Consider the following 14,053-nt stretch of genomic DNA (forward strand, 5'->3'; position numbering starts at 1 on the left):
GAGGGGAATAATGTATGAGTTTTTTGTTTTTTGGAAACAGTCCCTCATTACACATCACCCCTCACCCCAGCCCTGTCACTCTTTGCCCAGCTTCTCACCCCAAAACCTTTTTTCTTTATTGTTAGAAACTTTACCAAGAGAATACATTTTATAGCAACAACTTTTTTTTTATTTACGGGGAAGTATCTACATATTTTGAGTAAGGGAAGGCATTTGTTTGGGTATTATTGCCTGCATTAGGTCTTAAATACCAAAATGGATGTTTGACCTCATTTATATTTATTCCATATATAGTCACTACATACTGGTATACACTAATCTCTCAGAGTTTCTTTAATGTGAAGTTTTTGTTTTTTGCCTGTGTTATTTCATCTGGGACATCTTCCTTCTTTTAGTCTCAACCACTTTCCTCATTCCTCTCAAAAAATTTGCACCGCTAAGTTTCTCTGGCTGTATATCTAGAGTTTTGAATGGCAGCCCTGTCAACATTTCCTGGTCAGCTGTTTCTTCTTTAACTCCATTTACATTCAATTTGAATTTCAATTGCAGCAGTATCACTCTTCATTTCTTTACTACACTTGCATCTTTGTTGGCCAATAGCTCTTTTGACTTTCTATTCTTATAAAGTGTCACATGGCTTTGTCATTGGGAGACAAGGAAGCAATACAACTATACATTTTGCTGCCTGTGCATAATCTGAATAACAGGTGCACAATGACCAATCCCTGACAGTCTTTGAAAGAAGAAATATGATTGGTCCTGATCATGATGCATATCTGCATACATATATAGTGATTCCTGGATTAAAGAGCTAAGAGCAAAGTTTGGTTATGCAATTATGTATAGTTGATATGTGGTAAGCCCCTGAGTGATGCAAAAGATTAACATATGTGGCTGCTAACCAAAAGGTTGGCAGTTTGAGACCCCAGGGGTACCTCAGAAGAAAGGCCTGAGGATCTATTTCCAAAAAATGAGCCTTTGAAAATCCTGCGGAACACAAATCTACTCTGACAACACATGGGGTCGGCATGAGATGGAATTGACTCACCAGCAACTTTTTTTTTTCCCTTATTATGTGGTAACCGAAATTTGAATGTGTTGTTGGAGGACTGGTGTTATTTAACTAAATTTTGAAAACTGAAATGTGTACATATTGAGCCATGCAGAGCAAGAATTGATTATATATAAAATCTCTAGAAGTCAGCAGTCCATCACTACTATAAAAGATATTGGCCCAAAAGACTTAAAACATCCAGATTCTTTTCTTTAGGATTATTTTATTGGGCCAACTGCATAGCCTTTGGAAAAAAATAATTTAATTAAAAGCCTCACCTTGAAATATAAATCAAAATAAAAACTGATGTATCAAGTTGTTAAACATTTAAAATAAATAAATAAAATCACTGAATAACTACAAGAAAATATGTTGTTGTTAGGTGTTGTTGAGTCAGTTCTGACTCATAGTAGCCCTATAGGACAGAGTAGAACTTCCCCATGGGTTTCCAAGAAGCAGCTGGTGGATTTGAACTGCTGACCTTTTGGTTAGCAGTGAAGCTCTTAACTCCTGCACAAGAAAATATAGTATAATTAAATTGTAGCAAGCCCAGGAGGAGCCAGGTTTTTCAGAAATTGATGCATTTTATTACATAAAGATTTAAAGTATTTTTATTCTGAAAGAAAAAAGCCTAGAGCAAACATTACCAATAGTGGTATATGAGTTTGTTTCCCAAGACCTTGTTAATATAAGGCATTAAATGAAAATAATTTTCTTTTGTTAGTTTACAGGCCAGAGATAATAACTAATATTTGATTATTTAGAAACAATATCATTATTTATTCTTTAATAGCTAAGCAGTATTATTTAGTAAATAATATATAATGAATTTGTTATGTATGCTAATAAAATATTGATTTTTCTAAATCACTAATTTATTAAATGATATTATCTAATAATATTTAATAATAATGGTTGTTATCTTTGTTTTATAACTACTGAAAATCTTTTTGTTTGTTGGCTGTATTTTTTTTTTCTAAGTATCTCCATATTCTTTTGTCCATTTATAAACTGGTAATGTTCTATGGATTCGTATGAGCTTTTTTCATATTAAATACATTAAACATTTTTTCTTAGAGGGTTTCCTATTTTTTGTAATTTTCCAAGTTTGCTTTTATTATCTAGCATATTGTTTCAGTTTCTTAGTGCTGCTGTAACAGAAATACCACAAGCGAGTGACTTTAACAAACAAATTTATTTTTCTCATAGCTTAGGAGGCTAGAAGTTCGAATTCAGGGTGCAGGCTGTAGGGGAAGCCGTACTCTCTCTCTCTCTCCCTCTCCCTCCCTCCCCCCTGTTGGCTCTAGGGGAAGGTCCTTGTCTCTTTTCAGCTTCTGTTTCTCCCTTGACGATCTTCATGGGGCGTGGCATCTGTCTTTTCCCATCTGTGCTTCCTTGCTTCTGTGCCTAATCTGTTCCTTTTGTATCTCAAAAAGGGTTGGTTTAGACACACCCCACACTGATATGGCCCTGTTAACATAACAAAGGAAACCCTATTCTCAAATGAGATTATGTGCACTGGTATAGAGATTATGGTTTACAACATATTTTGGGGGGGACACAATTCAACCAATAACTCATAGGTAATACACTTCTTATTAATTCATATCATTGTGATATATTTTTCAGAGGGGAAAGAAAACCCAAAATTGATTTGTTTAGAACATGCATTGCTGCTATTCCAAGGTTGATTCCTGATGGCATGAGCAGAACGGATCTCATTGAATTGTTAGCAAGGTAAGTGAGAATTATCATTTGCTGTGTTTGTTTTTATCTCTTTCTCTCCCTTTAAATTTCTAATACACCCTGTTACTATTACCACTAACCCAAAACTACTATTACCACTAGAAAGTGGTAATAAAGACATTTTTGATCCTTTATTTGATTTACTTTCTAAACTCCCATTTTTTCATTTATTTCTTGTTAAACACATTCTCCCTACTCATTTTTAACTTGTAAAGTTCTTCTGCATTCCCTATAAATCCTATTTTTCAATTCTTATACATAACCATATGTGATCTGTGTCAAAGCTTACTATAGCGGTGGTTTTTAAATGCTTTCCATCTAGGGAGATACCCTGGGATTTATATAATACATTATGTTTTACAGTATGGGTATTATCAGTGTACGATGATGACCAGTTAGGCAGTTAATTATTGTGTTTACTACTTCAACTATTTCTTTAGGATCTAGGATGGTGAACAGTTCTTGTTTTCACCTTTTCTACTATGGCAAAATTCATATAGGGTTCAAGTTTTTGTCGTCTTTCCTCAATTAGATATATCATAAAAAAAATAAAATAAAATAACATTATAACCAAACTTAAATACTAGCTTCCCAGAATAATTGTAAGTTGAGGTGGTGACCCTTTGTTGATAAAATTAATGATTCCCAATATGGGGGGTCAGCAAACTTTTCTGCAAAGGACCAGGTAATAAATATATTAGACTTTATAGGTCAAAGGGTCTCTGTGGCAGCTATTCATCTCTGCCAACGTCGTATAAAAGCAGACATAGACAATGTATGAGGATTGGGCGTGGCTGTGTTCCAGTAAAACAGTACAAAAAGTGACACCGATCTGGATGGCACCATAGTTTGCTGACCCCTGTCCTAGATAGAAAACCAAATGACCATGATAGAGCAGTGATACTTATATTGAAAGATGTTTACTGCTTGCCAGGCACTCACCACTAAGGCTTAGGTTAAACTCATAATGAACAGTTAATAGACAGCTCTTTTTGCCCCATTTTTGAAAACTCCTAGCATTTCAGACATTCATGTGTCACTCTTATCCTCACTGTTGCATGTTGCCGTTGGAGATAGAATGGTGTTTGTCTACCTTTAGGATTATGAGGAGGAAGGGAGGTTACTTTGAAACTTTGCGCTGTGAGATGAATTCATTCCCTTCTCACTCTTTTAATTTTTTCTGTGAACTGAATTGCAGAGTTACAAAGATTTATGTCAACATTAGGGAGCAAAAGGGGGTTTGAATTAGTTATGACTGCTTCCTTGGGAAAGCAGTAAACAACTACCATTCTATTCTGCTCTTATCCCACACCTCAAGTTAACTCACCTACATCTTTATGAGTGGTGGAGCAAGAGCTCAGCCTATCGGAGTTCCCCCACCGAAACGAAACTGCATCTACAAAGGGTAGTGAAGCCTAGTGAAGGAGCAAGCACCTGAACTACAAATGGCAATTTGCTTCTTTTCCCTGCCATATTCATTTACTAATTGATATACAAGAGTCCCTGGGTGGTGCAAATGGTTAAGCACTTACCTGCTAGCCAAAAAATTGGCAGTTTGAACCCACCCAGGGGTCCCTCAGGAGACAGGCCCAGCGATCTGCTTCTGACCATCACAGCTTTGAAAACCCTATGGAGCATGTCTGCTGTGATACAGATGGGGTTGCCATGAGTCAAAATTGACTTGATGGCAATTAACAAAAACAATGGATTTACTCAGTGGAAAGGTGGATTCTAGGATCTGTTTTGTCCCCAACTCCTATAATTTAGAGTTATGATGTCTAAATCTTATTTACTTAAAAATAAAGCAATCAAATGAACAAAATAGAGAAATATTGTAAATTTGTAGACCCATATACAACCTCTAAAAGACATTAGTTAATTCCCTTGCCTTTAATTAGCCAAGCTATATTATATTGTTGTTCAACTAGTTAAGTCATGACATGGATATTCTGAGTCACACAGATAGGTGTAAGATGGATATTTACACGTTCTTCGATTTAAAGGGTATTGAAATAACCTTTGAAGTCAGCATGATAGAGGCTAATCACTGTTCTCTCCCATACTATCTCCTTTGGTGCTACTATCAGAGGCAGAATACTGGGCTAGAGGCCCTTAATCTGACCCTGTATGGTATTTCTGATGTGCTAATATAACTGCTGCTGCTTTGTGGCTTACTCTCAAGTCTATCTAGCTGTAATAAATTTTCTCTTCAGTCTCATTGTCAGTTGAAGGTTGACTTAGTGAAGACCAGAACTGAGTTCAGCAGGGTGAAGACTGTGATATCTCCTTTCTCCTAAATCACACAACTTTCCTCCTCTGTCATTGTGGATAACTCCATCTCCCCAGCTTCCCGAGCATGTAATTGTGACATTATTTTTAATATTACCTACTTATTTTATTCATTTAGGCTGTTTCTAACTGTGATACATTTGCCCTTGTGGTCAATCACTAAAATAAACCTCTTCAGACCGAAATCAGAAACTTATTCATATAGTATATATTCATATTTTGGTAGCTTAACTATAGCAGCCGTCTTTTGTGGTGTTCTTGTTTATCACTCTCTTCCTTGTGTTCTGTTTAAAATGCTGTAACCAAACCTATGTTCATGCCCACATATTCTTTTGATGTTTTGATGTAGCCTCTTCTCTAACGCATTTAGACTTAAACTCTCTTTAGGGCCTTCTGTTTTCAGTTGACAGTATTTCGTTTTTCATTTTCTTGTAGGCATACCCCATTTATGATGTTACTCTTAAATTTGTTCTCATTCTCACCTTCAAGGATTAGTTCTGTTAAATTGATTCCATTTCTATTTGTTGTATTTCTTTCTTCATAATGACTCATCTTATATTTAACATAAATGAAATAATGGAGATAAGTTATGTCCTCTCCAGTGATAACAGAGGACTAAATAAGTGTGAAATATTGCTAAAATATTGATATGATTGGATAATTTTCGATTGACTATACAATAACAACATATGGTAATTTAAGGATTAAAGAATTTTTAAAATGGAATTCTGATCTATATTGTCTGTATTCTTTTCTGAAGTAAAGCATTTAAAGTATGATCAAACTTGTTATTCTGGATTATAGTAAAAGTGCTGACTGCTATTAATAGATTCATATGTGAATTTAAACAAATGAATATAGACTAGCATAAAGAAAAATACAGTGCAAAAAAGTGAACGTTGGTTCCTATCTTCATACTTCTTACAAAACACTTAAGAAAGGACATAAATTTATAAGATTTTAGTGTCAAGTTTTATTTATTTAAAAAGTTTTGTGGTTGGCTAATAGGATTTTGTTCTTGGTAGGCTCACAATTCATATGGATGAAGAACTGCGTGCTCTGGCTTTCAATACTCTGCAGGCATTAATGCTTGATTTTCCAGATTGGCGGGAGGATGTTCTTTCAGGATTTGTTTATTTTATTGTTCGTGAAGTGACTGATGTCCATCCCACACTTCTTGATAATGCTGTAAAGATGTTAGTACAATTAATAAATCAGTGGAAACAAGCAGCACAAATGCATAACAAAAACCAGGACTCACAGGTACCAAACTCTTTTGTTTTGTCCATAGTCAGTGGTAAATGCTAATATACAGCTCTACTCACTTTTAAGGTATTCCATAGTTTCTGTATTAAATGTATGATGTTTGTGTGCGTCTAACCTTTCAAACCTTCTTCCTTTGGTAACGATTAGTTCTTAATGAACATAGGAAGTGGAGATAATTCTAGCTTACATTTAGGCTGTTTCCAATATATTTAAAACCAATATAATAAAAAATTATGATAGTCTACCATTTGGATTATTTGATTATTTTATCCATGACACCAATCCTTGCTTCACGACCATATAAGCTGCTCAGATTGTTGATTTACGATAATAACCCACCAAACCCACTGCCATCAAGTTGATTCCAACTCATAGCGACCCTCTAGGACAGAGTAGAAGTGCCCCATATGATTTCTAAGGCTGTAAATCTTTGCAGAAGCAGACTGCCACATCTTTCCCCCATGGAACAGCTGGTGGGTTCCAGCCACCAACCTTTTGGTTTGCAACCGAACACTTTAACCACTCCGCCACCAGGGTTCCTTTTATGGTAATAGTTATGTATGAATCATACAACGTTGGTATCTCAGAGCTTAATCATGTAGAGCTTTAATGAGCATGCAAATCACCAGGTACCTGAGATTATTTTTCTGAAAAGCTCCCAGGTGATGATGCCCCCTGCTGGTCCATACTTTGAAAATGAAGGATCCAGTCCAATCCCCTCATTTTCCACAAAAGTGACTTTTGGTTCCAAGGTGTAGAGATGGTACCAAGTGTACAAATGGCATGGCAGGAGCACCCGACTTCTCTGTCTTAACATCGCAAAGGAGAAGGGGACTCATTATCAGCATCAGTAGCCCAAGGCAGATTCCTGTGAGGCCGAGGTCAGACATACCTCCACCCTCCCACTTTTTACCAATTCTGACACCAGCCATCCCTCTCCTGGCACTCTACCTCTGTGCTCTGCTCAGTAATTTCTTGTAGTGGCCACACAGAACTCAAAGACCATACTCACAGTTATGGGGTTTATTAGGGAAGTACAAGTTACAATTCACGATACAGTTTTTCAGTCAGGGCAGCCTCTTTCCAGCCTTGGTCGCAGGAAGGCCTCTCTCTGGCCTCAGCCTGGCCTCTTTCCCACTTGGGCAAGTATTACAAAGCACTTTAGGTCTGTCAATAAGTGCCTGGAAGGCACCCCACTCCATCAGTAAGCCTTGGCCTAAAGGCACTCAGCTCTCTCAGTCTGTTGGTTGGCACACGGTCGGCACACTCACTGTAACCACCTTGCTCCGTGGGATGGGAAGCCCACTGCACCGTCTCATGCAGGTCTCCTGGTTCTGCTGCTGCTGCTGTTCTGCTTTCACTTCTCGCCATCTTGCACCATCTCTGGTGTTACAGCTCGCTCTCTCTGTCTCCTGGGTCTAGGAGACTCAAAGCACAGGGATCCCAGGTCCAAAGGATGCACTCCACTCCTAGCTCTTCTTTCTTGTTGGTAGTGAGCTCCCCCCTCCCTCTTTGGGAATGGCTCTCTTTTAAGCCTAGTGGGGTTGCAAAACTAACCAGTCCCCTTGTTAGGGTTCCATACACCTTGTTTGCGTAGTTCCACTCATTCATTTGGTGAGAGTTATAAGACCGTGGCAAGAAAGGCCATATAAAGCAATTCATTGCACTGCACAATGTTACAAAGTAGTCAGAGCGTCACAGGTGCAGAATTCATGTTTAGGCTGCTAGTTAAATGCTTTTTTCACTGTGTACAATCTTAACATTTTTTTTCTTTTTTTTTATTGAACTTTAGACGAAAGATTATAGAACAAACTAGTTTCTCATCAAACAGTACACAGATTGTTGTATGACACTGGTTAACAACCCCACGACATGTCAGCACTCTCCCTTCTCAACCCTGGGTTCCCTATTACCAGCTTTTCTGTTCCCTCCTGCCTTCCAGTCCTCCCTTGGGGTTGGTGCACCCCTTTAGTCTTGTTTTGTTCAATGGGGCTGTTCAATCTTTGGCTGAAGGGTGAACCTCAGGAGCAGCCTCATTACTGAGCTGGAAGGGTGTCCAGGGGCCATACTCTCAGGGTTCCTCCAGCCTCTGTCAGGCCAGCAAGTCTGGTCTTTCTCTTTGAGTTAGAATTTTGTTCTACATTTTTTTCCAGCTCTGTCTGGGACACTCTATTGTGATCCCTGTCAGAGCAGTCAGTGGTGGTAGCCAGCCACCATCTCATTGTACTGGACTCAGTCTGGTGGAGGCCATGGTCCAGTAGATGTGGTCCAGTAGTCCTACAATATTATACTTTTATAAATTAAATACTATTTAAATTGCTTCAGCTGAGGTAGACCTATAGTTGTAATTTCTGTGATTTATTTTACTCTTTATTGTTTTACTAGAATGTCTATACATATATATTGTTTGAATTTATTTTTAACTTCACTTTATTTTTCAAGCATGGCCTAGCTGATGGAGCTTCTCATCCTCCTCCTCTGGAAAAAAGTCCATATTCCAGTGTATTCCATGTGGTTGAAGGGTTTGCACTTGTCATTCTCTGTAGCAGCCGACCTGCCACCAGGAGACTAGCCGTCAGTGTCCTTAGAGAAATACGGACTTTATTTGCACTTTTGGAAATACCTAAGGTAAGATTTATGAAATGAAATACTTAGAAACTATCTTTTTGTCCGTCTATATCCCATTTCTGTTATTACTATGTAGCTGTAACTCACTTTTTAACAAAGTCTTTTTTATAACATCTAGCTAACCAGTCTGCCCTCAATTCCATTTGTAACACATAGTACTAAAATGAACTTCCAGTTTGTACTTAGGTCTGGCTCTTTTTCTTTAACATTCCTAAAGTTTTTAATACTATGATTTTTTTTTTATAGGGTGATGATGAATTAGCCATAGACGTGATGGACAGGCTGAGTCCATCCATTCTGGAGAGCTTTATACATCTCACTGGGGCCGATCAGGTAACTATGATGATGTCATGCTTTTTAGTCTTGTTTTGGAAGTTAAGACAATGTATGTCTTAAAATACATACGTACATATATAATTGAATCCCCTTAAACCAAAGTAATGCATTAGCTAAAGCAAAAGGAAGAATTGATGAAGTAAAAGAACTGAACAGAAGATTTCAAAGGGCCTCTTGAGAAGGCAACGTAAAGTATTATAATGACATGTGCAAAGAGCTGGAGATGGAAAACCAAAAGGGAAGAACACGCTCGGCGTTTCTCAGGCTGAAAGAACTGAAGAAAAAATTCAAGCCTCGAGTTACAATAGTGAAGGATTCCATGGGGAAAATATTAAATGACGCAGGAAGCATCAAAAGAAGATGGAAGGAATACACAGAGTCATTATACCAAAAAGAATTAGTCAATATTCAACCATTTCAAGAGATGGTATATGATCAGGAACCGATGGTACTGAAGGAAGAAGTCCAAGCTGCTCTGAAGGCATTGGCGAAAAACAAGGCTCCAGGAGTTGAGGGAATATCAATTGAGATGTTTCAACAAACAGATGCAGTGCTGGAGGTGCTCACTCATCTATGCCAAGAAATATGGAAGGCAGCTTCCTGGCCAGCTGTCTGGAAGAGATCCATATTTATGCCTATTCCCAAGAAAGGTGATCCAAACGAATGTGGAAATTATAGAACAATATTGTTAATATCACACGCAAGCAAAATTTTGCTGAAGATCATGCAAAACGGCTGCAGCAGTATATCGACACGGAACTACCAGAAATTCAGGCCTGTTTCAGAAGAGGACGTGGAACCAGGGGTATCATTGCTGATGTCAGATGGATCCTGGCTGAAAGCAGAGAATACCAGAAGGATGTTTACCTGTGTTTTATTGACTATGCAAAGGCATTTGACTGTGTGGATCATAACAAACCGTGGATAACACTGCGAAGAATGGGAATTCCAGAACACTTAATTGTGCTCATGAGGAACCTTTACATGGATCAAGAGGCAGTTGTTTGGACAGAACAAGGGGATACTGATTGGTTTAAAGTCAGGAAAGGTGTGTGTCAGGGTTGTATTCCTTCACCATACCTGTTTCATCTGTATGAAATAAATAATCCGAGAAGCTGGACTATATGAAGAAGAACAGGGCATCAGAATTGGAGGAAGACTCATTAACAACCTGCGTTATGCAAATGACACAACCTTGCTTGCTGAAAGTGAAGAAGACTTGAAGCACTTACTGATGAAGATCAAAGACCACAGCCTTCAGTATGGATTACACCTCAACATAAAGAAAACAAAAATCCTCACAACTGGACCAACGAGTAACATCATGATAAATGGAGAAAAGATTGAAGTTGTGAAGAATTTCATTTTGCTTGGATCCACAATCAACAGCCATGGAAGCAGCAGTCAAGAAATCAAAAGACAACATTGTATTGGGCAAATCTTCTGCAAAGGACCTCTTCAAAGTGTTGAAGAGCAAAGATGCCACCTTGAAGACTTAGGTGTGCCTGACCCAAGCCCGTGGTATTTTCAGTCGCATCATATGCATGTGAAAGCTGGACGATGAATAAGGAAGACCAAAGAAGAGTTGATGCCTTTGAATTGTGGTGTTGGTGAAGAATATTGAATATACCACGGACTGCCAAAAGAACGAACAAATCTGTCTTGGAAGAAGTGCGGCCAGAATGCTCCTTAGAGGCAAGGGTGGCGAGACTGTGTCTTACATACTTTGGACATGTTATCAGGAAGGATCAGTCCCTGGAGAAGGACATCATGCTTGGCAGAGTACAGGGTCAGTGGAAAAGAAGACGACCCTCAACAAGGTGGATTTGACACAGTGTCTGCAACAATAAGCTCAAGAATAACAACAATTGTAAGGATGGCACAGGACTGGGCAGTGTTTTGTTCTGTTGTGCATAGGGTTGCTATGAGTCGGAACCAACCCCACAGCACCTAACAACAACAACATGGCATGTAATAACCTAAACATAGGAGTACTGGTTAAAATGCAATGGGAAAAAATTTCCATTGAAGTTTGAAAGAAAAAATTACACTCCACTTCTTCAGTAAGCATTTTTCGTTTGCTTTACCACATGCGTTTAAGTGCAGTAGATTAACTGTGGAGCATTTTATGCCAAAGCCACGTGTAATTTGACTCATTAAAATGGAAATGGTTTTCCGGAGGTGAGATGAGAAGGCAGAAAGGGACGGGAGCTGGTTGAATGAACACGGGAAATCTGAGGAGGAAGGAAGGAGTGTGCTGTCACATTATAGGGAGCAACTAGGGCCATGTAGCAATATTTGTATAAATTTTTGTATGAGAAACTAGCTTGAGCTGTAAACTTTTACTTAAAGCACAATTAAAAAAAAAAAAAGGGAACACTTTATCAACAAATACATTCCTGAGAAAACTTAAGCAAACTTTCTTAGTTGGGTGTTTGAAAAAAAGACCACATATCAAGTTTTCTTTGTTGGTGCTGAAAGATTGACTATCAAAATTTACTACTTCAGTTTTTTTCTCCCTGTTTTGGAATACATGAATAAGAGGTATATGTGCTTTCTGCACAAAGCTTGACTCTTATAACCCATGAGTTACACACAATAAAGAAAGATAAATTTTTAAAACTCTTTGTAAACTAAAGATCATGATTAAAAATATGTACAGTTTAAAGAATTCAATTAAAGAATTGTACCAACAAAGATTAATGGATGACTCTCTTCTGGTGCCTAAAACAGTGCCTAGCTCATAGTAGGTACTTTATAAATATGCTCATTGTAGGTGAATTACTGAATGAACTGAGCCTCCGTTCAGCTTAAGACTCCATTGGTTTTTTTTTTAAGTAGTGGTTCTTAACTTTTTTGCTTTGTAAATCCTTTCGAGACTAATGAAAGTTATGGAATCCTTCTCTAGAAAACCATGTGAGTGGACATGCCCAGAAAAACTTACATTCAGGGATTTACAACCCACCTGGGACCTCATATACCCCTGTTTAAGAACCTCTGTTCTAGAAACTACCAATAGACCACTCAAAGTATAAAGCAATTTGCATGGCAAAACTTCAAAAGATTGAAATGTGTAATAATTGGTTCTTTTTTTCTCTACACAGACTACTTTGCTGTATTGCCCTAGCTCGATAGATTTGCAAACATTAGCAGAATGGAACTCTTCTCCAATTAGCCACCAGTTTGATGTAATTAGTCCATCACATATATGGATATTTGCACATGTGACCCAAGGCCAAGACCCATGGATTATAAGTCTTTCCAGTTTTTTAAAGCAAGAAAACCTTCCCAAACACTGCTCTACAGCTGTGAGCTACGCTTGGATGTTTGCATACACAAGACTTCAGTTGTTGTCCCCACAGGTTGATATAAAGTAAGTTATTTTGCTAGGCTAAATTAAAAATGCATATACTGTCAGCTTTCCTAACGTATGTATTCAGAAAGCTGTATAAGTTAGGCAATCCTATAAATACTGTCATGCTGTTTTGATGTATTAAGGAGGGAGAAGAAAGTTGTATAGGATACATTCATATAATTCCTTTGCCCTTTTCATGTAATTCAGTCTCACCAAGTTGTAACTGCTATTTTACTTATTAACACAGTGTTTGGTACATGTGTCCAGTGAATCTGTATTGAAGGGAAGAATTAATGAGGAAAGGATCCTATGATAAGTATAGATGTGGGTGTAGATAAAAGTCTGTAGATGAAAGGTGAGAGGTAGAGAGGATCCAAGGTCAGTGGCCTTACTTTTCTAGATGGCATCGTAAGGAAGGCCATCTGCTACTAAGGAGTGATAATTATAGCATTGGGTGGTGGTTTTGAGGGTAATGGCAAAGATGTAGAATATGCAGAGTTGACCAAGGTCATTATAAACTGCAATTAATTTCTTCTTGCTCTTAAATATGGAAGATAATTTTTGAATGTGAGTTTGGCTTCTTGATTTCACCTCATCCAGTATGCCATAGATTATATGGTATGAGTCCTTTTATTGTATGACTCCCCCACATAAGCACAAAGTGTGAATAAACTCAACATTGTAAACTTGCATTAAAGGCTTTCCAAGCCTAGCTCCAGTCCTTTTTTTATCACTGCCATCCGTATATTCTTATGTTAGAACCAAAGCGAATCTCTCAAAGTTCACTAGATGTGGTCTACAGTTGCCATTCTGTGGGCTTTTGTTCACATGAACCTAGATTCTTTTGTTTTCTCCATCTTTGCATGTCCGTATCTGACATATCTCAAATTCCACCTTATTTTTAAAGCTTTCTCTTACACCTCCGACCTAGAGTAATCATCGTTCCTTTTGAATAACACATGTATATATGTATGTGTATTTGGTGTGTGTATATATATGTATACATATTTGTGAGTGTGTGTATACACACACGTATATACACACACACACACCAACTAACTAGTTGCCGTCAATTTGACTCTAACTTACGGTGACCCCATGTGTGTCAAAGTAGAACTGTTTTTCTATAGGGTTTTCAATGGCTGATTTTTTTAGATGTAGATCACTAGGCCTTTCTTCTAAGGCACCTCTGGGTGGACTCAAATCACCAGCCCTTTGGTTTGTAGCAAACACTTTAACTAACTGTTGCATATAGGTAGAGAGATCCTGAGGTGTTTTGTATTGAATGCTGTCTTTTAAAATATGTTTGACTCCTATGTTGCAAGACATTTATGACCATATTTAAGAGTGTAAGCTCCACTCCTACCAGCATTCCCTAT

The 14,053-nt window shown here is 37.9% G+C and overlaps 1 protein-coding gene across 13 annotated transcripts in view; it reads left to right on the top strand.

The window, feature by feature from the left end:
• Positions 1 to 14,053, top strand: part of FRYL (FRY like transcription coactivator) — a 344,107-nt gene that overhangs the window by 242,964 nt on the left and 87,090 nt on the right. For all 13 annotated transcript variants that reach the window (XR_007517673.1, XM_049886274.1, XM_049886269.1 and 10 more), the window contains 5 exons: positions 2,684 to 2,791; positions 6,115 to 6,352; positions 8,798 to 8,983; positions 9,230 to 9,316; positions 12,424 to 12,692. Coding sequence is in view for 12 of the 13 variants with exons in the window: in XM_049886274.1 (XP_049742231.1) it covers positions 2,684 to 2,791; positions 6,115 to 6,352; positions 8,798 to 8,983; positions 9,230 to 9,316; positions 12,424 to 12,692 (888 nt within the window). In the remaining variant the exon portion in view is untranslated. The remainder of the gene's footprint in view (positions 1 to 2,683; positions 2,792 to 6,114; positions 6,353 to 8,797; positions 8,984 to 9,229; positions 9,317 to 12,423; positions 12,693 to 14,053) is intronic.

This window comes from Elephas maximus, chromosome 5, assembly GCF_024166365.1.
Source record: "Elephas maximus indicus isolate mEleMax1 chromosome 5, mEleMax1 primary haplotype, whole genome shotgun sequence".
NCBI lineage: Eukaryota > Metazoa > Chordata > Mammalia > Proboscidea > Elephantidae > Elephas > Elephas maximus.